Source organism: Nematolebias whitei, chromosome 17 (assembly GCF_014905685.2).
Source record: "Nematolebias whitei isolate Nwh7 chromosome 17, NemWhi1, whole genome shotgun sequence".
In the NCBI taxonomy this organism is placed as follows: domain Eukaryota; kingdom Metazoa; phylum Chordata; class Actinopteri; order Cyprinodontiformes; family Rivulidae; genus Nematolebias; species Nematolebias whitei.
In genome coordinates this window covers 23,158,447-23,184,537 of record NC_056514.1, presented here as the reverse complement: position 1 = coordinate 23,184,537, position 26,091 = coordinate 23,158,447, and the positions used below count along the sequence as shown (strand labels likewise).

General features: G+C 38.8%; 1 protein-coding gene across 1 annotated transcript in view; it reads left to right on the top strand.

Annotated features, from left to right (window-relative positions):
• rhbdl1 (rhomboid, veinlet-like 1 (Drosophila)) overlaps positions 1–26,091 on the top strand; it is a 71,821-nt gene that overhangs the window by 26,515 nt on the left and 19,215 nt on the right. The window contains exons 3-5 of the mRNA XM_037690820.1: positions 4,442–4,666; positions 5,347–5,495; positions 5,605–5,717. Of these exons, the coding sequence (XP_037546748.1) occupies positions 4,442–4,666; positions 5,347–5,495; positions 5,605–5,717 (487 nt within the window). The remainder of the gene's footprint in view (positions 1–4,441; positions 4,667–5,346; positions 5,496–5,604; positions 5,718–26,091) is intronic.

The following is a 26,091-nucleotide window of genomic DNA, read 5'->3' as shown; positions in this document are numbered from 1 at the left end:
AGGCTGCTAATGCTCACTTTAGAGGCGGCGGTTCTGCATGTCGGAGAAGGTGAAGCAGAGTGACAGCTATGCTAAGCCGTGTCTTCAGGGAACAAATCCTCACAGAGGCTGTATGAATGGGAGGGAGGGCACCGCGATGAGGCGGCAGGTGTTGTCACCGACACCAGCACAGTTTGAAGATGGAAACAGTTTCTGGGGGGACTTCTTTTACGGGAGATTCAGTCGTGTTGAGATGTTGAGACTAAGCTGAGGTGTCACCTTCATCACCTTTGGGTGGCCTCCATGATTCATGAGCTCATGAAAGCAGGCAATCATCCCTTTTAATTCTCCCTCCACTTTCTTCTGTTGCTTTCACTCCCTGCCTCAAGTGGAGCATAATTGCATTTTCCAGGACTGATTTCCATAAGAAATCTGCGTTCCTCCATGTGTGGCAGAGCCAGCAGCTCCACGTCGCTCTGGTTTCCACAGCACAAGACCTCACACCCCCACTCTGTTTATAAGCAACCCAAGTTTAGGGTAGATGTGAACTTCCTGTTCTGCTGACTCCTAAAATACATTGTCCTGTTTTGCCCCAAAACAAAGTTCTTAGTGTTTGCTGCTTTTCTTATCACATGCTGTTGTCTCTGCCTGTGTATAGTCTGTTAGCAAAATATCGCATGAACCGCTGGACAGATTTTGATTAAACGTTCAGAACCTAATCATTGGATGTGCATCTGCATCTCATTAGCTTTAAGCGTTAACCAAATTCAAGATGGCTGCCACAACAAGCTTACAGTAAAAACACAACAATGGCTACAGCTCAGTTAATTCTCCAGTCATGGAGCTAAAATGTGGCGCGGTAATAGTTGAAAATGATCCCAACACAGATTCTGAGCGCTAACATTTTGTGCAAGTTAATCTTTTAATGTGTTGCCATTAAGAACTTGAGGTCAACTCTGTTAGCAAAATATCTAATTATTTTCTGGATGAGTTTTCATTTAATAAAGAAAAACAGCTAAATCTAGGACCGATTAACTTGAGTTACTTTAATTTCAAACTTCTTACAGTTATTTTAAGTTAAACACAGAAATGTCTAACTCGGTCAGTTTTGTCGATACGGAGTAAGATGTGGTAGTAGCTGAGAGTCATTCACAACATAAACTGTGTGTGTTATGTCTTGTCATATGATATTGCTTATCGCATATTCATTCGTTCAACCTTTATTTAAACAGATAAATCACACTGAGTCTTGAAGACTCATTTACAAGTGAGACCTGTTTGGATAAAATTGGTGAAAAATAACACATAGGGTTTGAGATAAAAAAAAAAAATCCTAACACGCTTTTAACTTCTGGTTGAAGGTCAACAGTGTGATAATGAAAAAAAAAACTTGCACACTAGCACATGATGCCGATGCCGATATTACGCGGGGGGGGGGGGGGGGGCTTGGGGGAGAGACAACGCAAGGGCAGTGAGCATGTCCAGAGACAACACACAGAGGCACTGCAGAGTTCAAATAAAATCTCTCAGTTCAAATAGTTCCCTCTGGAGAGATCCGTGCACACTCGGGGGGTGCCGAGGACGACCAAAGACGAATCCAAAGAGTCTGAAATGATGACAGAACGTTTATTCAGCTGGGCCCCTCGGAAAAGTTCATGGAAATTCCTCAGAAGGAAGAGAGGGAGGGGCTGAGCATGACGTTTACAAAACTTCCAGGCGGGTTGAGATAAGATGGCCTGTCGAGGCCAGTCAGGGAGGCGAATTCAGATAAACACGATTGTTTTGGGGACAGGCTGAACTTTAATGACTTCTACCTTGTGTCTGTGTCGGTCCACTCAGTTCCGAAACGTCCAAATTAAATGGCCACACCAATGGACCATGCCTGAGAATAATATCTGCGATCTGATCCATTCTGCCAAAAGCATTTGAGTCTGGGTGCTCGAGGCACGAACAAAGCCAACATATAAGGCAGGCAGCCTGATCAGGTCCAAATTTGCTGCCGACGACTTCCTTGATTGTTGATAGACCAGGAACCAGCCTAATCCAAAAATCAGGAACCAGTTATCATAAATCCAATTACAAATGCGTCCTTAAAATCCATGAATGACAGCAGAGATAGACACATCATCAAGTCTTCCAAGTCGAGGAGATATCCAGCTGAGTGCGTGCCAACAGGGCAAATCAGCTCACCTAAATCCTGTCTTCTCTTCAAAGAAATGTTATCAATTGTGTTGAGGGACCAACTGATCAAAAAGTCCATGTTATGATTCAAAAGATTTGTAGAAGAGAGGCACTAAAGCAGTTCACAGAGCAAAACAAAGCGGAGAGGGAGAGGAGGAGACGTCCGCCCTTGACAAGAGCAAGTGTTGAAACATAGATCACCAAAACGACTAACTCTCATTTCTTACATGATCTTGGCGTAAATCTCTGACATGAAAGGCGTCGACGGATGTGCATTTCTTTGAGGACTGCAAGGCCTTTACTTTTTTGCTGCTTCATTTAATTTTTAATTTAGAGACTTTTCCCCTTCAAGTATGTTTGGCTCATTAGCTTTTACAGATCCTGATCCTCTATTCCCTTCACAACACCTCCTGCTGTGAGTCTACAAGCACCAGGACCTGGATAAATAATTAAAAATGGACTGTTTTAGTGTGAGTGTGGGGTGGGGGTTCTTCCTATGGGGCCTCCTCGAGAGGTTTCGCTGCACCTCACGTGGAGCTGCTAAGGTTATCAGATCTGCAGCTGTAGACTTGCAGCTGCTGTAGGCACACATACAGTTCAAGCTGAAAATGCGTTTTCACCGTTTAATATTAGAGGTAATTGCTTTGTCAGCGTGTTCAGATGATTTGGAGCTACATCTGGTGTTGCCTTTTCAGGTAAAATCTTGCCGGTGATTAATGCGCACTCAGTCGAAATGCAGATTTTAAAGGATCCCTGCTGTTTTGACAGCACTCTTATTGGTGACTCAAGAAAAAAACACACCAGTGTGTTCAGTTTCTGCCTTAGCTGTCAAACCAGAAGCATTGGGCTCGTTTTCGTCCTGAGCCTCTATTAAAGGACTTATCAAGTGCCGGTTCTGCAGGCTGCTGCAGTCCTCCTGCTCACAAAGCAAACCTGAATACTGCTATTATACCCACACACGCTCACACAAAGGTTTCTTTAAAGAAAGATTTGTGTTTTAAGACTGGAATCAGTCTTTGTGGAACATTCATTAAGACATTTTGCTTCCTGATTTCTGCTCTAACTGGAATAAAATCTGTCACACTGATACGCTCAGACGTTTCGACAAAACTGCATAATGGCTTCAGTCCCCGCGTCAGCATCTTTCTTTTATCTCTAAGTCACACAGATTGGACTGAAAAGGCTGGCGAAGTGCTGAACGGAAGAATTTTGAGCCGCTTCAATTTGCTGATTAAACATTTGGTTTGAAAGAGTTTACTCCAGGGCTTCACACAGTTCTATATAAAGGAGATGTTCACAAATTAAATCAAAGTAATTCTCTAAACTGTGATGGACTGGAGACCTGTCCAGGGTGACCCCCGCCTCTCACACAGTGACTGCTGGACACCAGTGATCCCCGCGACCCTAAACTGAAGAGGCGGGTAAACATAATGGATGGATTAAAATAATATGTTGGTTAAAAAATATATTACTTGGATATGTATAGCAGCAATAGTAATATAAAAATAGAAATAAAAGGTGTGGATTGAAGACTGGCGCATCAGCATCGTTCCCAGGATTGATCAGTCGCCTTTGTTGAATCAATACTTTCTGAATGTCAGCTCATCTTTATGCAAAATGATAATTAGTCACAATGATGACCTTTGCCTGCGTATATGACAACCAACTCTTTATTCCAGGTATTAATTAGAATGTGACGTTGCTGACTGATTTAATTTCTGACATGACAAACTCAGTCTGGAGCTGTCTGGCAACTTATCTGTTAGTCATCTCCACATTTATTAACAATAACATAGACTTTCAGCAAAAAATGAGCATTTAGGAATTTTATCTATTTATTTATTTGTTTGCTTATTAACACCTGATCGTCATCCCAATGATTGAAAACCCCTGACTGTAATTTCACCTTCAAATTAGCTGCTTTATTTAAAGGTACACATGCTTTTGCCACTCATTAATATGTAATATTGGATCATTTTCCTCAATGACTAAATGAGCAAGTATAATATTTTTGTCTCATTTGTTTAAGTGAGTTCTCTTTATCTACTTTTAGGACTTGTGTGAAATTCTGATGATGTTTAGTTCATATTTATACAGAAATATAGAATATTATGAAGGGTTCACAGTCATCCAAGCGTCACTGTATTTTCAGGTGAACTCTTCAACAATTGTTTTCTAAGCTCTAATTTGAAAGCCTGCATTAACCATCTAATGTTTAGCATTTTTTTAAGTTTAGGATTTTGTCCGATTGTTTGTGCACTGAACGCTCTTTCGTTTTCAGATGAGCAGCAAACGCTCCAGCAGCTTCCGGCGGGCCATCGCCAACGGCCGCCGAACGCTGCAGAGGGAGATCCTGCTGGACGAGACGGGGCTCGGGCTCTACAAACGTTTCGTCCGCTACGTGGCCTACGAGATCCTGCCTTGCGAGACAGACCGACGCTGGTACTTCCACCAGAGCCGCCTGTGTCCCCCGCCTGTCTTCATTGCCGTCGTCACCATCGTCCAGGTCAGAGGTCACACCATGGTCAGCTCTTTGTTCGTGTTGTTCACGTTTAAAATTCACTGATTCTGATTTTTTTTGTTTGTTTGTTTCACGTCAGCAAAACCCACCTCCAAAACTGACTTATCTGTTTGTTCAGCCGTTCATGAAACCTCCTTAGAAACGGTAACACATTTTGGAGCCAGAGAGCTTAGTGGTTTTAACGCTGCTCCTCTGAGCTGATACCTTCAGTGAGTCTGTAAGGATTTTGGAGAAATTCACCAACAGCTTCTTTAAAAAAACAGTCCTCGTTTCCCTTGAAATGTTCCTAATTCTTGGAAAAGGAAGCCAAGTTATCTCCGAACGGCTCTGAACGGTGTGATGACTATGAGAATACAGTAATAACAGCTCACGTTTGTTTTCATTCACGGAGACAATGAGCCATTAGTCTATGAGAATAAATTAATGGAACTGAACCAGATGTGTCTTTATCCTGCGGGCGGTATTTGCTTTCACAAGACTAATAAGCATGAGTTAAGGAACTATTTTACAAAAGACAAAAAAAAAATTCTAATTTTTTTACAAAGGTTTTGTATTGCAGCGTGATTTATACTTTTTTATTTAAACCAGCTCTGCAGAGAGTGGATTTAATGAGCTTTCTGCTCGAGCTGTCTGAACGCTGCATGTGTGTGTTTGTTGTGTTGCAGATTATTGTGTTCATGTGTTATGGCATCATGCTCAACAAGTGGGTCCTGCAGACGTACCAGCCGGACTTCATGAAGAGCCCGCTGGTCTACCACCCCGGTCATAGAGCACAAGTCTGGCGTTTCTTCAGCTACATGTTCATGCATGTTGGGTACGTTCCTGCACTGACTTCATCTTCAAATGTTCCTGGACTGGTTTGGTAAAAGTTTAATTGAAATGAATTTCAAACTAACTTTTTTTTTTCCTCTGTGCTCCTGCAGTTTAGAACAGTTGGGGTTTAATGCTTTACTGCAGCTGATGATCGGCGTTCCTCTGGAGATGGTCCACGGCATCTTACGAATAAGTTTACTCTACATGGCAGGAGTTCTGGCTGGTGAGTGTATTTCTACATATACATTTGTGGTATAAATGACCGATTCACAAACAGAAAATGGAACACCTGTGCTGATTTTAAAGCAAGAAAGTCATAAAATTTGCTTATTTCCATTTTTACTGTGTTTTTCGTGATGTTTCTCCAACTGAAACAGAATGTTATTGATGAACTGAAAAAAATCTGAAAAAAATACAACTTTATCACAATGACATCAAGTAAAGTTTTGAACTATCAATATAACGCACTAATGTTTATACACCTGTCGAAGTTGGACTTATTATGTTACAGTCTCCGTCTATCCATCAATCTGCTGACTTTCTCTTGTCGAGCCCATAAATTCTGCTCCACTCGAGATGAGTTACAGAAACTTCACACACATTAGAAGGTCCTGGGTTCTTCTGTGTGGAGTTTGTATGTTCTCCTCATGTTTGGTGAGTTTTCTCCGGGTACTCCGGTTTCTCCCACAGTCCAAAAACATGCCTTCAGGCTCAGGCCTCCTTTGCAAGAGATCTGTGATCTCAGAGGCATTTTCCAGGTTAAATAAAGGTTAATAAATAAATAAATAAATAAATAAATAAATAAATAAATAAATAAATAAATAAATAAATAAATTTGTTCCACCACTAGACAGTGTGTCACATAATCTTTCATTTCCCCACTTTAAGGTCAAGGTTACAAATCAAGGTCAAATATTATACAAGGCTTGTCCTTGGCATAGATTGCTGTACTGCTGTATACTAGCTTGTCGAGGGCTTGTGCCGTATGCAGTACTCTTGCTACACATGGTGTAGGTCCCACAGGAGCAAAATGTGTCCCGTAAGAGTAAGTGTATGTCCCCTGTGACTTGGATGATCTGTGTGGCCTTGGACACTTCAAATTAAAACAAAACAGCATAAAATGAATCAATAAAAACTCTAAACAGAGCATGCACTGCTTATTTTCATGTTACATTTTTTTTACACAGTTTTCAAAATAACCAAACAAATTAATCAGCTAGAAAAGTGTACAATTTGGTGAATATTTGGTGGACGGTAGATGAAGGTACCAAACTGAACTCATGTTTCTGTTTAATATGAAGCACTTTCATTTGTTTTCTTTAAATGAGTCAAATTAGCCTCTGAAATAACAAAACCCAGCAGGTTTTGTTGTGTTTATTACTGTTTTCTCAAGTTAGTTAGTTAGTTAGTTACAGTTAGTTAGTTAGTTAATTAGTTAAATAGTTAATTAGTTAATTAGTTTTGGTTTGTGATTCTTGTTTTTAGTCTCCTTGTGTTTTAATTTGTTTAGTGTTTGTGCGCTCCACCATCACGTCGTTCATTTCGCCTCCGTCAGTTTCTGCTTCTCTTGCCCCGCCCACTCTTGTCAGGTGTCTCCACTGTCTTCATCAGCTCCTGTCTCTCAGTTTTAGGTCTGTGTGTGCACGTCACGCACGTTTTACAGCAGTGTTTTTGTTATCTTAGTCCAACAGGGGACTGGTGGGGCAGAGGTTAAAGAAGGTGGGCCTGTGATCAGAAGGTTGCCGGTTCAACTTCCTATACCGACATCATCAAAATGTGGATGAGATAGGTGAAGCACCCACACCTGCCTCCACCATCATTTGCCTCACTCTGAGCCCTTGAGCAAGGCCCTTAACCACCACCATTTGCTCCCCCGGGTGCCCTATGGCAGCTCTCTGCTCCACACAGAGGGCTGTGGTAGCTCCTGGTCTGTGGTTGTGTCAGGAAGAGCATCCAGCGTTCAAACAATTGCCAAGTGTTCTTGTGATCGCTGTGGTGACCCCTCAGGAAGGGAGCAGCCAAAAGAAGAAAAAACTAAATAAATAAATAAAGTGCATTTATGAAGCGATACAGTCTGATAACACACACTTGTGATAGTGTTTAAAACACTTCTGCAGAGTTTAATAATTCAATATTTGCTTTCCTTTAAACAATAACCTCAGCGTAAAATGCTGTTTATTCTGTTTGTCTTTGTGAGTTTTTTTGTTGTTTTGCCAATAAATCTGAAGTGACCTACTTTTCTGGTTATTGTTAACATATGCTCTGCCTGGAAAGTGTTTTGTTTGGGGATTATCATTTGTTCAGTTTCAGGTGTTTCGTTGTGTCTGATGCATCTCATCAACACCAGTAAGGTGTTGATCGATTTTAATTTCGTTTTGAGAACTTGTGCACATAAAACTGAATTTTAAATATGAAAACCAGACAGAAAAATGTCCTTTCTCCTGCTGATTTTTTTTTTCTGCACAAACTCAAATGTAGTTCAAGCTGCTCTGGAGAAGACCTCCACTTTTCAACACACTTGCCTGAACATTCGCTGTTAGCACTCATGAATTATTGGAGCTTTGACTTACTTTGAGCGTGGACGTCAGAGAAAAGAAACCAGTAAATGAGAATGTGCACTTTCTCTCTGTACAATCGATCTGAACCCTGTTTGGAGATTTAAGCTGCAACGTGAAACAACAGGGAGGCTAAAACAATAAGAACATATGTGTCAGTTCTTATACCTGCAGAGCCAGGAGGCAGAAAGCTTTGCCTTCAAATCTTATACTTTACTTACAGACAAATAAAACTTGTAGCACAATTGTAGCTGTCTGATATTTTATGCATTTACCCTCAGTTAGAATCAAATCAGTATAAGTTCGAGTTGTCATCATTTTAATTTGAGGTAGCAGTGAGCTCATTTTGAGTTTCACTTCTTATTATTGTGGATCATGGTAAGAAATCAGCTCCTCTTCTCAAGAAAAGCCTCCTCAAGATCTTGGCTTCAAGCTTATGCTGCCTTTTCAAAATAAATTCACCTGCATTTATCTTACAAAAGAGCATGGTTATACAATAAATGTGTGCAAGAGCAAATAGAAAGTTTCACATGAGCTTGTTTTTATAATTAAACCAGGATCCAATTATCAAACTGACCTATTAAGAAAATAAAAATGAAACTTACGAGTTTGAAGGCAGATTTGACAACAGTTAGACAATAGCTACAGTAAATTCCAAGGTATTGTCAGAAAGCTGGAGAAGCTTTTTGCTTTAAATCAAATCTATTTTCTAAAAGCCACACGAAAAAATAATCTTGGACAAAATAGTGGCAGAGCAGCTCTTTGCTTTTTTGCCAGGGGGCTTGTTCTAACATCTGCCTCTGGTACTGCCGGTCATAATATTTTGAGGCTCTGCAATGTGGTCCATATATATTGGCTAGCTCCAGAGTGGTTTCATTTATACCTGTTTTCATAAATCAATCTGATCATGTCAGACTCTAATGGTCTATCGTGTGGGGTACCTCAAGGTTCAGTCTTAGGATCCCTCCTGTTTCTTTTTATACATTCTACCTTTAGGACTAATAATTAGGCTATATCCTGAAATTTTAAATAATTTCTATGTTGATGATATTCAACGTTACATCTCCTTCTAGTCAACAGAAAATCACAAGTTGTTGTCTTAACCAGCATCAACAATGGAAATGGCTATGTAACAACTACAGCAATTTGAAAAAAAAGACAGAATCCCTGAGTATTGCCTCTGAAAACTAGAATGTAAATAATGCCGGCAACTAGAGAGCAACATTTGCAAGAAATACTCCAAAATGCTTAAAAATGTTCTTGGGGGTTCTTCATTTCCTCACATGAAGTCACAGACTTGCGATCTTGTTTGCTAGAATTTCGAGCGTGTTCTAAAAGTTTTTGTGACATATTTTCCCCCAAGACTGTCAGTCTTGACGTCTTCCTAATTTAGTTTCCATAATGCTATAGCAATGGAGCTGTATTTCTCCGAACAGGAGCTCTCGTCTGAAAACAACACAGCAGCCACGAATATCCAGATCTGAACACCACACCAACGATGAATAATTAATAAAAACTGGTATAAACATGCCAATCTATATTCACATGTGTACTCCAGTATTGCATCAGAAAACTGGGGTCAGCTGCCAAAGTGGGTATTAAGCAAACTGAGGCGGGTACACATGGGCAGAGATAGGCAACAAAATAATATACACAGCCTTTAATACAGTTTTAAGAGCTTTTGATCCAAAATAAGCTGTTATTTTCTAAAACTGGCTGCTCAAAGCAGCCGCACAGCTCTCTGATCGATTAGAAACAAACAGAACTCAGTGAGACTTCAGGGTTGTCTATTTTCCAGTGATTTCCAGTTGCCAATCGGTCTCCAACAAACACTCGCCTTGTGAGATATCACCCCTGAGCTCAACTGTCCCGCCAAACCTCAAAAACCTTGGCGTTATTTTTGACACTGCTAGGAGCGTCATTATAGAAAATGATTAGGACCTGTTCCTTCAGATTGAGAATTACACCAAACTACATAATCTAGTGTCCAACAGACTATTGCCTTTTAATCGGGTTAAATATGGAGCTTGGCCGTCTCCAGTCAATCCACTTTTGTAAGGTTTTAAACAAACACAGGAAAAACGAACCTTGATAAACATATTACACCTGTTTCAGTCTCTTTTCTGTGGCAAACACATCTGAAGACGGTACTCCTCACTTCCAGAAGCCTGCGTGGTCTATCTCCAGCGTACATCTTTGACCTTATAGAGCTCCGTCCCCCTTCTTGCAGAGGTCATCTGATTAAAGGCCGCTCGAGTGGCACAGCCTCGTTTTAAGACAGAGGACACAGATCTTTTAAAGTTGTGGCCCCCAGGTTGTGGTTAACCTCCATCTTTGCATTGCTTTGATTTTGTTGATTCTTCCGAACAGCAGCCGCCGACCCATTTATCCAGACAGGCTTTTAATGAAATGAGGGCTCGGCTGCACAGTTTTATGTTTGCTTGTCTTTATGCTACTGTATGCTTTACATCTGCTTTTATGGCCCTCCGCTTTATGTTCTCTCTCCTTTGTCCTTATGCTTTTATGTGCATTTGTAGGTTTTATTCTGTGAAAAGGACTGCATAAATAAATGTTGCTCACTTAGATCAGCTTGATTTGTCATGTCTGCCTTGGGGTAGGCTGTCAGGTATTTTGATGGCTTTACTGTCACCAATAACTTTGTGTCAAACTCTTTTTTTTTTTTTTGACAATTCGACACCCTCTTCAGTGTTGGTTGTGTTTAGCAGCAGCGTAGACGTGTCATGCACTATTTATGTTCATGTCACAGACATATGACAGCATGTTTGTGTCTGAGGAGCTTTTGTTTCTACACAGTGTTTCCCTGCTTCGCGCTGTCGTTAGTTCTCAGAAGTCAAACCTCTCGCTGCTAATGGAAGTTGTAAATTACTCCTCTTGATTTGTTTCTTCTTCCTTTTTTTTTTCTTCCGGTGCCCATGGCTCTCTCATGTTTATATTCATGAAGTCTTATTTTCTCTCACGAGTTCAATCATGTCGGCCGCATGTTGCTTGTTATTTTTGTAGGGCAGCGGGGCTTTCAACTTATAGCTGCACTCAATGGGTGGATTTATGGAGCAGTGTGCTGCAGGTATTGTGCCTTTATGTGTTTGCCTGAACGCCGTGCGTGAATGTCGACTCTGCAGGATGCACTTTCAAAGCTCCCAGAAAATAACCCCCCTCTTTGAAGATGCCTGAGATGGTGAGAAAGTATCAAACTGTTTTTGAAGCCGTATAGTTTACAAGCATGGTTGTAAAGAAAACTTGTAAGTTAAAAAGTGTTTTCAAGTTTTTAATCTTGGTGATATGAAGCTTTATGCACCTTTATAAATGTTTTATACGGCCTGATGTTGATGCTATTACAATGGTCCTTTTACTTTAATGCATTCAGTGAGAATAAAGGGTGACTCTGGACGTTTTGTCCTTGAATGTGTGCTGACAAAAGGAACAATGTTGTAATTGTTTTAAAAGAGGGCCGTTCAGACCTTGGTCCTCGTCCTTGATTGTTTTGCATCAGTGGTCCTTCGTGGCTCTGCTGCACAGAGATGATGCAGATTCTACTTTTAGTTTGAGGAAAACTGAAGAGCGTAAAGGGATAGTTCAGATAAGCTGAGCACAAATAATATCTTACCTGTTGCAGATAGCTCTTTGAATGACTTCTGTTTGGAGAAATGGACTCTAATTCTGATGTGAATTAAAAAAACTGCTAGTCTGAGCAAGGACGACAACAATATGGAGTACAGTAGTCACTCGTTTATTGCGGGGGGATCCGTACCCTGAAGCCCCACGATAAGTGAAAAACCGTGAAGTAGAGATAGTAGTACAAGTAGTAAGTAGTAGTTTATTTTTGTGTCTATATATATATTTATATATATATAAAGGTGTTTTAAACCCTTCCCATACACTTACAATATTCTAAACAATGTTTCTAAACTCTAAATGCTCTAAAAGAGCGCAGAATGTCATGATTTTTGCTCTCTGCCTCCTCTCAGCCACCTGCAAGCGCTCTTGGCCATGTTCACTTCTCCTCTCTGCATGGAGAAACAGCTGATCAGCTGCAGCAGGAAGTTGATCCTGTAGTATGGGCTGCACAAAGGTGCAGCAGGTGCTAAATACTTTAAAATAATTAATTTTAAATAACCATTACATGCCGATCGTGCGGCTCATCCATCAATCAACCAATTGTGTGTCATATTCACTCTTCAGTCCACAATAAACGAACCACAAAGTAACGAGGGACTACTGTACTGCTATCTTGAAAAAAACATTTCAGTTTAAAAAGTTTCATAGCAGTTCATGAGAACACTCGTTTATCAGCCTTTGCATTGCTGTAAATCATGCATTTTATAGTTATTTACCTAGAAAATGTAATAACAAATATCTTACCTGTTGTAGATAGCTCTATAAATGGCCTCAGTTTGGAAAAATATGCTGCGTTTCATTTACATGGGAAATCTGCACTTTAATTTGGGAATGATGACTTTATAATGACTTTATTGTGTTCCAGTGCCATATAAGCTCCATGTAATTTGATGATAATTGTGCTCAGTGAGCAGGCCAGCTATAACAATACGACTCAATAACTATGTGCTTCTGTGCATTCAGACATCAAATCATGTTCATAAACTAAAATACTAAACTACTGAGATACAAACCAACAGAAATGATAATAAGAAGTTTATTCCTGTAACTGTTTCAACTGTTCATGCGTGAGTCAGCCATGTTGGACTTTGAGGTCGGGGCGGGTCTGAAATCTACAACGTTCCAAGTTGGAATTCAAACTTTCCAAGGACGTTCCAGCTGATTTTTTTTTTTAACATGGAATTTAAAAAAATAATAACTTCAGATAACAAATGGAAAGCAGCTTTATAGCAGTTCATTCAAACTTTACCTCATAAAACTTTACATCATGACAAATTTTACATGAAAGAGCTCACAACTATGGTTAGTTGCAAATAGCTGTGACCCTTTAGCTGCAGCCTGAAGCACCTCAAACAGGAATATCCACATGATTTTACCAGAATATCTCTGTAATGTGGTAGAAAAGCTTTGCAAATAGCGCTCACATAGACTAATATGAGAATTTAAAAACTATAGTTGTTGTAAGATGAGAGTAATACACTTTTGTCTTTGCCCTACTCAGAGTAGCCATTATTGAACCAGTTTGTTCAGAAAGTGCCCAAACTGAGACCATTCAAAAAGTTATCTTCAACAGGTAAGATACTTTTTATAACCTTACTAAAAAAAACACTTCTAAAGGTCTAAACTAGCTCTTAAAGTTTTTATGCTAGTTGATGAGAAGAACCTTAATTGTTGCGTTCAGCTCATCAGCTGAGCTCCCCATTAAAAAAAAGCAGCAGGGATCCCTTTTTTCATCTACTGCTTTCTGTTTTCTATCGTTTTATTCCTTTTCCTCAGGCCGTAAACTCCTTCAGCATCTTTTTTGTGTTTCGGGACATCAGTTTTTTTTCTCAGCGTGAGCCTCGGGGTGTCTGCCTCCTTTAACACCCTTTTGACAAGCCAAGCCTTTCAGCTTTGGAGCAACTCAAGCTTTTGGAAATGTGTTCTGCTCAAGTTAGATGTTACAGCATTGCTAGGATTTTCATGTTGACATTGACACGCTGTTTTAGATGTTTTCCCTGTTTCTGCTGCCTGTCAGCATTTATTCTGCAAACTGGCGTGTGACAGCATAGATCTAGGGGTTCATATTCAACATTTATTTATCAAATTTTTGTTCATCTCTTTGTGATTTCATGATGAAATTAAAAAATTTAAGTAATCAAGCGAGAAACCCCCTGAGGGAGAGATCAGAGGAGTTATTAAATGTGTCTCCTGTGTTGTGGCTGTTGCAATTCATGCCATTTTATTCTATTTGTTTCATTTTGATGTTGTGAGAAATAAAGATATTTTATTTAGATGTTTTTTTAATCCAGTCTTTGTTTTGTATATTTTGTCACTCCACCTATAAGTGATTTTTATTGCTTTATCTCCATGCGGGATTTGATAAATTTATTTTTTTTAAAGATGAACGTAAGGGAGCACAAAAAGTCATTATTGCTTTGCAGCTGATGAAGATCCTAAAGGAACTTTATTACTTCATTAGAGTCAGCAGCAACAAAACATGCTTCACACCTGATTTGTTAAAAACATGCAACACCTTTGCAGTAAATCCTAAAAGAACCACACTTCCACCAGAAACGAGTTCCGCTCTGTTCCCTTTTACACCAGCGTGGACTGACTGGACCTCCTCCTGAGGGAAGCAGGATTTATAGCTGTGTGTGAACACACACTTGAAAGATTCACTTTAAGACACCAAAGCATCTCTGCAGGCCGTCACACACATCCCTCTGGTGCTCCGTCAACAAGAGCACGTACAACGTGTTTTCATACACGCCACACAAAGTCTGCTTCGTGGAGGGAGACGCCAAAAATACAGACGAAAATATGGACTCTCCGAACTTTAGTATTTAAGAGTTTTTACAGAGTTATTCAAACATAATTAATACACAAACACAAAGAAGGCTGACCTCCGACTCACTGATTTTGTCAGAAAATGAATCAAACAATAAAAGCAAGGATAAAGTTATTATTTATTATTATTATACATATTTATATATGTACATATTATTACATATATTATTGTTACACATTTCATTAAATTTGGTGGCGTGGAGAATTGGATTTTGCAAGTAATGATTGTTTGATTGTCTTCTAATTTGAGTCACCTTTTAATTAAATAATTATTATAAACAGATATTTAAATACAAAATATCTATGAATGATTTTTTTATAAACTAAGAAAACAAGCAAACATTTTGCCAAACTCTAGCCAAGAAACTGTGATAGACTAACTGATTGCATGTTTCCTCAGTTTTACAATACAATACAATACAACTTTATTTATAAAGCACTTTAAAACACCATTGGCCAAAGTGCTGTACACTAACACATACAAGCATAAAAAACTATAAACTCAACAAATACCATAAAACATACATTAAAAAACTTGACAGTGAGTTCCATGCTCATCCTGGTTGTCAAAATTTTAAACTAAAAGGTGTTTTATGTGGAAAAAGACAAAGTTGTAGCCTTTTTGGCCAAATCTAGAAAATAATGTGGTGAGTGTTTGTGCAATATGTCATAAGATTTAGTTTTGTGCTTAAAGTGCGTGCTGGGGGTGACCCTCCACTACTACCACACCTAATTTAGCCCTAAGTCTGTAAAATGGACAGTTTTGAATCCATTTTTGTGTTGGCTAAGGTTTATTAGTGGTGACTGTTTAGATTTGGGTTGACTCCAAAAGTTAATCACTTGTCGAGCTACGTCCGGTGACTATTTTGAGATTTTCATTAAAATCCATCCAAGTTCATAAGATATGTTGCTAACAGGCAAACAAACACAGGCAATTAAATAATATTATTATAGTTTGCTCGATTTTTTTGGCTCATTGTAAATGACAATATTCTTATTAATGCCTCAGAGACGCCCTGATAGGTTTCATCATTATCACCTGAGGAGCTCTAGTCTCCCTGTTGTCTTTCCTTCTCTACGACTGAAGTCCATGTCTGAGGTGTTGGGAAAGGACATTTCCTTCCCTCTGAGAACAGGCCTGGACAAGTGAGTCGGCAGGAAGGACACATGAGGTCTGGCTTGTATTACTAATGGATACGTGACAAACGGCTGCATGTTGGTATAACCTCTGCGTCGCAGGATAATTCATGTTGACATTACTGAAGAGAACCACGCCGAGTCACAGTTTGTGTTGAATCCTTCATCGATGATCGTCGTTTCGGGGATGGCAGCGTCATCAGATTTCCTCCTGATCTGTTGTCTCATCTAATTCTTTTGTGCTGCGCTCTAAATAACTTGACGTCTTCAGACTTTTCTTGATTTTCAGATTGATGTTTTATGAAAGCTCGTATTGAGGCGGGGTTTATTGATTATCTGCTGCTTGAATATTAAGGCCTTGAAGCGTGGCCAGCACTGGGTCTGTCCATCGTTGGTTTTGCTGATGTTTAACTGCGTGTTTTATTTTGTAAGATACAAAAGCCTTGAAGAACAACTTTGTAATAAAGTCTAAACTAATTGGACTGGATGATGGCAGATGATTGCTTGCATCAGCTTTATTTAATTGGCATTTCTTAGGGGCTATTTACAAGTGAAAATTTAATCAAGAGTAACTTTTCCACAGGTTTCTAATCATTATTTTGCCTTTTGAGGAGGTGGGAACTTGATTAAATGAAGATATATCTTTATTGTACTTACAAAACAGTACATGCAAACAAATATGTGTATAACTGATCGATCCTACTGTACATTAAGATGCTGCTTTTAACTAAAAGCTCTTGTAATAAGTACCTCAGAATGTTTGTATGCAGCATCTTCTTCAAAGTACTTCATTTTGAAACTGCAAGTACAAGTAGATGATCTGGAGATTTGAGGTCAAATAGATTTATTTCTTGGAGGAGATTCAGATAAACAGGTGCTTGCCACACCTTCACATTGCATCAGCAGCTGTTGATGAGAAAGTCGGAGAGAAAGAGACAAGAGAAACAGAAGAGAAAGGAGTGAAGGCATCAGAGAACCTGAGGATGAATTAATGACTCTCTGTGCCAGAGGGAGGCGACTCAGTCTCGGCCTCTTTGACTTTGGTTCTGACTCACTTTGAGCTCTGGTGTAGAGATTTAACGATGAAGCCATCTGGATGGCTGGAGCTGAATCTGCGGTTTGTTTACAGGAAGCAGGAGGCGTTCTCAAGACTTTGAGAGATGAGCGGTCCGGTGTGTGCGTGTGCGTTGCTGTTTTGTGAATAATAATTATTTCCCGCCCGGCCTGACGTTGAAAGCGTGTTGGTGGCGTGTGTGGCTGTGATGCACAAGGTCACACTTCTGTGTCTGTAACCAGGTTTTGAAGTGCTGCTGTGGTTCATATTGTGTTGCGTTGAGCGCCTGGTCCTCTCCCTTGGTGCATTACTGAGCTAAAACTGAGGAAGCAGGGTGACCTTGGTGTGTTGCAGAGCCTGCCAGCATGATTATGGTAATTCCCAATCCTCCCATCTAACCCCGCAGTCTCCTCCCGGTGACACCAAGCCTACTTCCTCCACAACCATCATCCAACATCCACCGATAACAACAGATAACTGGAGGAATAGCTTTTTCTGCTGAAGCACAGTGTGAACGCTGAGTGCTGAATGATTTCAAGCTTATGGGGCGGCTGTGGCTGAGTGGTTAGAGCAGTCGTCCTCCAATGCAAGAGTTGGGGGTTCGATTCCACCAGCAGTCACATGCCGAAGTGTCCCTGGGCAAAACACTGAACCCCTCATTGCCTCCAATGTGTGTCCCATCAGTGTATGAATGTGATTCAAAGCACTGATTATTCTTTGTACAGATCTAGTAGAGTGCTATATGAATGGGTAAATGAGGGCACAGATCGTAGTGTAAAGCTCTTTGAGTATCTTGATAAGATAGAAAGGTGCTATATAAGTACAGTCCATTTACTAAAAGCTACAAGGAGAAATAACTAGCTAAAAGCTATTAAAATCAAAATGCTAGGTAAATTGTAAATGTACCAAAATGCCAGTTAAAAGCAAAAAGTTTCCAAACGCTAGCAAAATGTCAAAGTAGTGGTGCACCGGCTGCATTGGTCCAAAAACAAGTTGTCCAAGATCAAAACTGACCTGGATCCTGCATGCAATCGTTGTAAACAAACTCCAGCTACACTCCTGCGCACATTCTGGACTTGTCCCAAACCGCAGACCTTCTGGCAATCTATTTTTGACACCTTCTCTGGGATATATGGGAAAACTGCACACCTTTCACCATTCATTTCACTGTTCAGGGTGGTCCCTGTGGACACGTCCTTCAGCAAGTCCGAGACGGATGTGATTGCATTTGGCTCTCTTTTGGCCAGGAGACTCATTTTGTGCAGTTGGAAGGACCAACCCCCCAGCATATGAACATTGGATAATGAAGCAATGTATCATATTCATTTGGAAAAAATCAGATAAACACTGAAAGGTTCTGCAAAAAGATTTTGGGACACTTGCAGCCTTTTGTGTCATATGTTGAAAATATGTAAATACCTGTATAAAGACATTTGTGTATGTGTGACTAATCTGGTGTGGGTGGGGAGGGGTGAAAGGGTTTCTTTTTATTATCTTCTCTATTCTGTTATGTTTGTGTCAAAACAATTATAATAAAAGTAAAAAGACCTTGATTAAAAATGTCAAAGTAGCAAAATGATAGCCAAAAGCTAAACATGGTGAAATGCTAGTTAAATGTAAAAGTACAAAAATGCTATCTAAAATCTAAAAATACCACACTTCTAGCTAAAAGTTAAAGTAGCTAAATGCTAGCTGAAAGCTAAAAGTGCCAATAGGTTATGTTAATTAAAATGTAAAAATACCAAATAACTTGCTAAATGCTAAATGTGACACACTCTAGATAAAAATACCAAAATAGGCTACTAGCTTAAGAGGTGAAAATGGAAAAATGCTATCAAGCTAAAAGTAGAATAAAGGTACTTAAAAGCTATTAGTGACAACACATCAGTTTTAATTGTCATCTTTCTTTGTTGAAATCCGGTCTCTCTTGTAAATGAGTCCTCGAGGCTCAATGGGATTTACCTGTGGAAATAAAGGTTGATTGATTAAAAATCAAAATGTTAGATAAAGCTAAAAGTAACTATAGGCTAGCTAACAGTAACCAAAGGATAGCTTCAAGAAGTAACAATTAGCCAAATGCTAAAAATAGCATAAGAAGAAAAAAAGAGTAAGTATGCTGAAGTAGAATACAAAATAAGCAATATCTTTGAAGGAATCACAGATCTCAATGTACTTCTAAAGAAAACATGTTGTGTAAATGAAGTTTAATTATTTAAAAAGTATAAAAGTTACAAAAACCATAAGTCAGAGCATGCTGTTCCTGATCAAGTTGATCATGTTGATATAAGAGTGTCAAATAGCACAAAATGTGCACAAGTAGTTTGCAAAAGAACTTATGGTGGAAACTATAAACCTGAAAACTGATCACCGACTCATCAGTCACACAATAAATATTTATATCTTCTTTTTGATGGAACGAGTTCTGCATTTAAAGCTGCCTGTTCTTATCAGTTTAAGACCAACACTGAACTGTCTGAGTTCACTGAGCAGTCGGACTCAAAGTTGTCAAAAACAGCAAAAGCACATCATGTTTTCTGTAGCCCTCATCCTGCCATCATAACCTTGACCAGGGCAAGTGATGCCATGCTCTTTTATTTTTTACTTTTTACTGGGATGTTGGAGAAAATTAAGCAGTTTGCATCCAAGGTTGCTATGTGATCATTTGAGATCAAGTTGTGCGGGGTTAATGGAGCTCATCGTGACTAGAATGCTGTTTTTTCCTCTAATTATAGCAGTTTTATGATATACAGCGTTTTGTGTGTTTATTCACTGGTGATGGGGTTATAATTTGTGCTTTCTGATGATTCTGTGCTGAGTGGGCTTCTCTCAGACGCTTTGAGAAAATTGTTAATATTTCCTCTTCCTTCTTTCTTTTGTTTATGAGTCAGTGTCCTGATATATAATGCTTCCACCTTAGATCTGTTTGTTATAATACTTGTTCTAATGATGAAATTGTGCATGTCTGATAATACTGACAGTGTGAACTTCATCCCATTTTCACACTGAAGATGAATAAAAACTAAATAAATTACATACTCAGCCTATCTCATCACGTCCTCCTGGATTTCCATCCCAATGCGCTCCAGCACAGCCCGCAGAGATGATACATGTTAAATAGGTCTGAGAACTGACAAGTGTGCATCTATTTCCTGGATGGAAACAAATTGAGACCCCCTGAACAGACATTAGCTATTTGCTCTTCAAATAGTCAGTAAGGTAGATTAAAAACGAGACAGATACAGGAAGTTGCCCAAAAACTGAAATATCGGTTCTGCAGTTAGTGTATCTTATCACTCCCCACATCTTAAAACAACAATACAAACTGTCTCAGGAGATTTAATCAAATTTTAAGACTATTTCATAAAATCCACAGCATGAATCTTTGACAGGTCTACTCCTGCAGGACAAAATGTATATGACTGATGTAAGAAGTCTTATTTGATTGTTTTGTTTTTCAATGAAATCTGCATTTATATTCATTATTATTATGTTTTTATTGTTTAATATAATGCTCCATGTATTCATTTGTCCATTTATGATCTAAAACAATGTCGTTTATTCTCAGATTATAGAATAATGTCACCTGTTTTTGTAAATTTTCTTGTAATAGATAACCTTTGTGGTATTTAAAACCTGACTAAATGCACTGCTATGGTTATTTATTACCTAATTTAACTCTAGCTGGAGTTTAAATTTATATAAATCAAGTTTATATTTACTTGACTTTAATTTGCAAAGCTGTTCTGTTGTGACCTTTTTGTTTTTCTGCTCTCCCTCGTGTTGTCAACTCCTCCTGCACCGGTCCCTCATTGTCCTCTCCCAGGTGTTTCTAATTATTTCCTTGTTAGCGTCCCTTTATATTCTGCATCTCTGTGTTCCGTCATGTTCTTGTCTTCCCTCCGTGTCCCCAGTGTTTATGTAAGTTTGCTACCCTGTCAGCTTTTATTTTGTTTTCTTTAATAAATTTATTACTATTTCATTCTCCGAGTTTACATGCCCTGCCTTCACTTTGGGTTCTACCACCACCAGATCTCAACAAATGTCATGTAATCACTTTACTCTTCTGGATGCTGTGGATGATGAAAAGATGTTTGCAACAGATGATGCATCCAGCTTATTTTGCAGATAAATTAAAAGCTTTAAATTATTTTGATATAAAGGATGTGGGCGTGCAATCCAGCTCATGTAGGTGGAAAGACTTCAGAGCTCCTGACGCTGACAGTCGGGCTGGACTGCTGGTAACTAACATGTCACAGCTCCTCATTTTTTAAAATGTTATTCATTCATTTAAAATAAACATAAGAAACAAAACTAATCCATTAAAAAGAGAAACATTGAATGAAAAGTGTGCAGAAAGAAGAATAAAATTCTTATAGTATCTGCCCCTTATTTAAAAAAAAAGTATAAAATAACTACAAACAAACAACAATTTAGGATTGAACAATCTCAAAAGTGAAAACAAGAATATGAGATATTCTTCACATGGTTTCGTACTTTCCAACAAGTTTAACTTAATCATCTTTTTAAACATATAAATTGTTTTATAAACTTTTATGGCAATATCGAGGCAATTCCACAATCCTATTCCCTGAATTACAACGCAGCTCCTTCAGACTAGTTCTAAATGGAGGTTTTACAAAGATTTCCATTCCCTTAAGGTTATTATGATTCTCTTTTTGAACTAATTTTAATTGAATATTTGGGGATAATATTTTTTTAGTTTTATACATGACTTGTAAAATACTATATTCGACCAAATCATAAAAATTTTAATAATTTCAACTGATGAAATAATATATTTGTTGGGTGACCATAGCACTTCCAACTAATAATTCTTATAGCTCTTTTTTATAAAATGAAAATAGGGTTTTTAATTGTTTTGCATGCTTTTCCTCAAACTTAAATACAATAGATTAAATATGGAACAATCATTACATTGTACAATATATACAAAGCTTTGTCATTCAAAAATTCTATTTTACTTTATACAGCAATGCAATTAATTTTGCTATTTTTATCCTTAAGTAATTTACGAGATTTCCATGTCAGCTTCTCATCAATAACGACACCCAAAAGTTTTTTTTCATTAACTCTTTGAATTTCAATACTATCAATTTTGAATGGGACTTTGATCATTTTATTTCTATTACTAAATATCGTGCAGTTTGTATTTTCCAAATTGAATGATAACTTATAAAGATGGAACCAAGTTTGTATTTTTACGAATTCTGCCTGTATCCTCTTTAACTTCTGTTCAATATCTTCACCCGAACAAAAAAATGTGGTATCATCTGCAAATAAAACACACTTCAAAAGCCCTGACACACCAACCAGATCATTCACATACAAAATAAACAACTTTAGTCTTAACACAGAGCCTTGAGGGACTCCACATCCATTAACACAAAATTCTGATCTTACATTGTTCACCTGTATAAACTGTCTCCTATTATTCAAATAACTAGATATCCACTGTAGTGCTAATCCTCTAATGCCATATTTATTCAGTTTTTCAAGGAGAATGGTGTGGTCAATAGTGTCGAAGGCCTTTTTTAAATCAACAAAAACACTAACACAATACTGTTTTTGATCAACAGCAGTTGTTATCTCTTCCATTAGTTCCATGAGAGCCATTGATGTTGAAATATTTGCTCTAAACCCATACTTACCATTGCTTAAAATACAAAGTAGTCTGTTTATCTATAAATTGATCTAATCTGATTGCAAAAAATTTCTCTAATATTTCTGTAAATTGTGGCAACAAGGATATTGGTCTGTAAATAGTGAACACACATTTCTCACCATTCTTATAAAGAGGAACTATCGTTGCTATTTTCATATTTTTCTGGAATTTTTCCTGTTGAAAGTGATCAATTGCTATATGTAAATGGTTCAATAACATAATTCATTATATCCTTTACAAACATCACGTCCATGTCCATCCAGTCTTTTGATCTTTTATCTGCGAGACTTTTTTTTACAATACTCAGTATTTCTTCTTTATCAGTGTCACAGAGAAACATGTCATCGCTCCTCATAAGCTCACTCTCCCACTCACTCCAACATGTCCCCTCCACCCTCTTCTAATTTGTGTTCAGTAAATAAATCTGATCCGGCGGTTCCTCGGTTTATTAGCCAGCAGAGACGGCCCTGTGACTAAATAAGTGCTGAGTGCGGCACATCTCTGAGCAGGGCCACAAGATTTAAAGCATCCAGGCTTTCTACAGCGAGCGTACACAAACAAAGCAACCTGAGCCCGGGAGGAAATATTCCTACATCATCAGCGTTTGAAGGCTCCCGAGGCCGTCGTGTGAGCCGACGACAAGAATTGTGCAAAACTGCTGATTAATTCACCTGAATAATAAACACTCTGTCCTTTAATTGTCCTCCTGAGGAACATATTCACTGCACACCTGAGATATGACTCTTTTTGCATATTAATGCTCCCTGTTCATCACATTGTTCTAAGAAAACTAAAAATATTTGCGTTAGGTGATATGATTTTTAATGTGTGTGTGTTTTGGACATGTTTTCAGTGTGGCTCCTGATTTAAAACCAATATATTTGTATTAACATCAGCTTGGGCTGCTCAAAGTGCCAGCTGACTCACAAAAAAACAACAGATAATTATAATTATGCAACTCTCCAGTAATGACTTTCAGACACAGCTGTTGTTTTAGAAGAAAAGATTATTAAAACTCAATTTAAATGAATCAAGCGACGTGAGACGTCGTTCAACCTGTTGAAGCACACAGTCTTTGACAAGGCACTTATTTATCACACACATTTGTCTTATTTTGTTATGCAGAGGGGGATTGCCAACATCTTAGTGACCCCTGAGCATTTTTCTTCATTCTGAATTACCAAACCAACCAAAAACACATCTCTCTGAGTCCGATTAGTGTAAAGGCCCTGAAGTCTCCTAATGATGAAAAATAAGTCAAGCGCTGAATAAATTGATTCGGACGCTTAATGCCTGAATGATATTCACATGTGTTTTGAAACATGTCAAACATAATTCTATTACATGTTTTTAACATCTGTTCACAATCCAGCACTGTGACGACAGCCAGCAGCATCCTGCACAAACAAAGTCTAGAAAGCAGACACTGAAATGCCTCCTGGCAGGATTCGGCTGAATTTCCAAGGATCGGAGCATTTGCTGTTGTCCAGAGCAGCTTCTGCTGGAGTGGCTACAGAGCAACAGCCTCGGGCGCTGTCAACTCTGGCCTCAGATCAGCTTACTACCCCTGTATGCACCTTGTCATGGAGAGCTGACCTACAGCTGGAGGGCAGTCTGGATTTAGCTGAGAGGCTTTACTGTATGTCTCAGCTGCATTAGGGACTATAACGTAACTTCTGCGTAGTTAAGCTGAACAAAGTGCATCGTCTTTGCTCCCTCCCTGCTGTGCGCTCATGGATTTTGCATGCTCCCAGTCAGATTTAAGCAGCTGGCTGACGACTTCAAGGCGGCAACAATAAATATTTTGTGCTCGAGATGGAATGTGTCAGCTCAAAGTTGAAATGATCGCACACCTCATGTCTTGGCACCTGCTGAGTGTGAGAATAAATCTCAAATTTCCCTGAGCAGGAGAGCCCATCTGACAGGCCTGTTCTATATGTGAGCTGTACAGCAGCAGGAGAGAGGAGTTCCTCTCCTCTTCTCTGAGGTTTGTTTCCTCTTCTGTAACTGCCACGTAGCTGACAAGTGCCTGTGCACTACGAGGGGTTTTGATAAATTCTTACCAGTAATTTGGAACAAGGTGACAAAGGTGTGATGAAAATCAAAGAAATACTTCCTGCGCTTCCAACAAATCTAAATATTAGCTATTAATGTCAGGATCCTGGTGGTTTATGGTGTTTTTGTCTTCTTGTGAGTGTATTTAGTTTTCTCTGAGTCTGTTTTATTTGTGTTTTCAGCGTCCCCCGTGTTTTTCCCCTCATGCAGTCAGCTCCTGCTCCTCTCTCTCTCACCTGTTCCTCATTTCCCCAGGTGTTTTCATTAGTGTCTCTTTAAAACCTGTCATTTTGTCACTCCCTTGTCTGTGGATTGTGCTTTCTGCAGCCGACCTGCTCTGTTCCTCGTGTCTCCCTGTGAAGATTATTTTCTGTACAATTTGCTGCCACGCCTGCCTTCGTTTTGTATCTATTTAATGAATACTTTCATTTATTTTGTTTTACCCTCAAATTCCCCGTGTCTGTCTGCACCTGGGTTCAACTTCCACAGAACGTGATGATTAATAATCACCTGCTGCTGAAAGGGAAAGATGGATAATATGTTTTTGTTTCTGTTTGTTAGCAAAATATCTCTAGATAAACTTTATTAAACATTCAGAATATTAGCATTGCCTTCACATTTACATCTGATTAAGTTTTGGAGCCACCACAGCTAACTAACCTCGACATAAAAATGGATATAATTCATTCAGCTGTACAGATATTGATGTAAAACATGGTCCACAACACATACACTGATGCTAGGCTTTTTTTGACACCTCAGACTAAACGTTTCAGCTCATTCTGTCCAAAATTTAGGTTTTGCTTGTGATGTGAATGTTCTGCGTGATAACTTAAGTATCAAAAGATCAGGAGATTGTGGAGAGGTGAAGGAGTAATATATTGTGAACTACTGTGCATATTGTCAGTGAACATGTTTATGAGCATGTTGGCCTCCTTGAATCTGCAAGAAGGTGTCAATTTTTAATCATAGCTCTTGGTTTTTGACGGTAACATGCCAAATTCTGAGTTATTTTGTCACTAGTTTGCAGTATTTTAGTTTTAAAAGTATTTAAATTCGAAACATGTATCTGTGTTTGGTTCAAATTGGTTACAAGTGAGTAAATGTTGTAAATTTTATCCACTGTTACTCATCATCTAATGCATAAAAGAGCATTAAAAAGCTTCTGAAGCCCCAGAAAAGCCTCAAAGAGACACTTGAAGTTCCTTACTCCAGTTCAACTCCTCATTTACTTTGAAGAAATCAGACACATGCTTCACGGTTGCAGTTTGGTGGATCTACTTAAAATGGGCAACATGGATCTCCTTAAATCTTTTGCTGAAGCACCAACGTTCATGAGTCTCATAAATCCACATAAAAGAAGCCACATGTGTCAGCGTGTGGACAGGCGAATGACGGAGGGAAGACCTATGATCACCATCAATCTTCCTACAATCATGGCCACGAGCTGACAGGGCGTTCTTTAGGACAATGTTTACGCAGGGAGAATATGAACGTTACAACCTGCAAAGATCTGAGGTCACATCACAACTCCTGCAAAAGACATCTGCAATGAAAAAAGTGTCTGTTTCTGTTTTATCAGCCCTCCCTGCTTCTCTTATCACCTCATTTGCATAATTAACAGAGCCTGACAATGTCCTCACGTGAA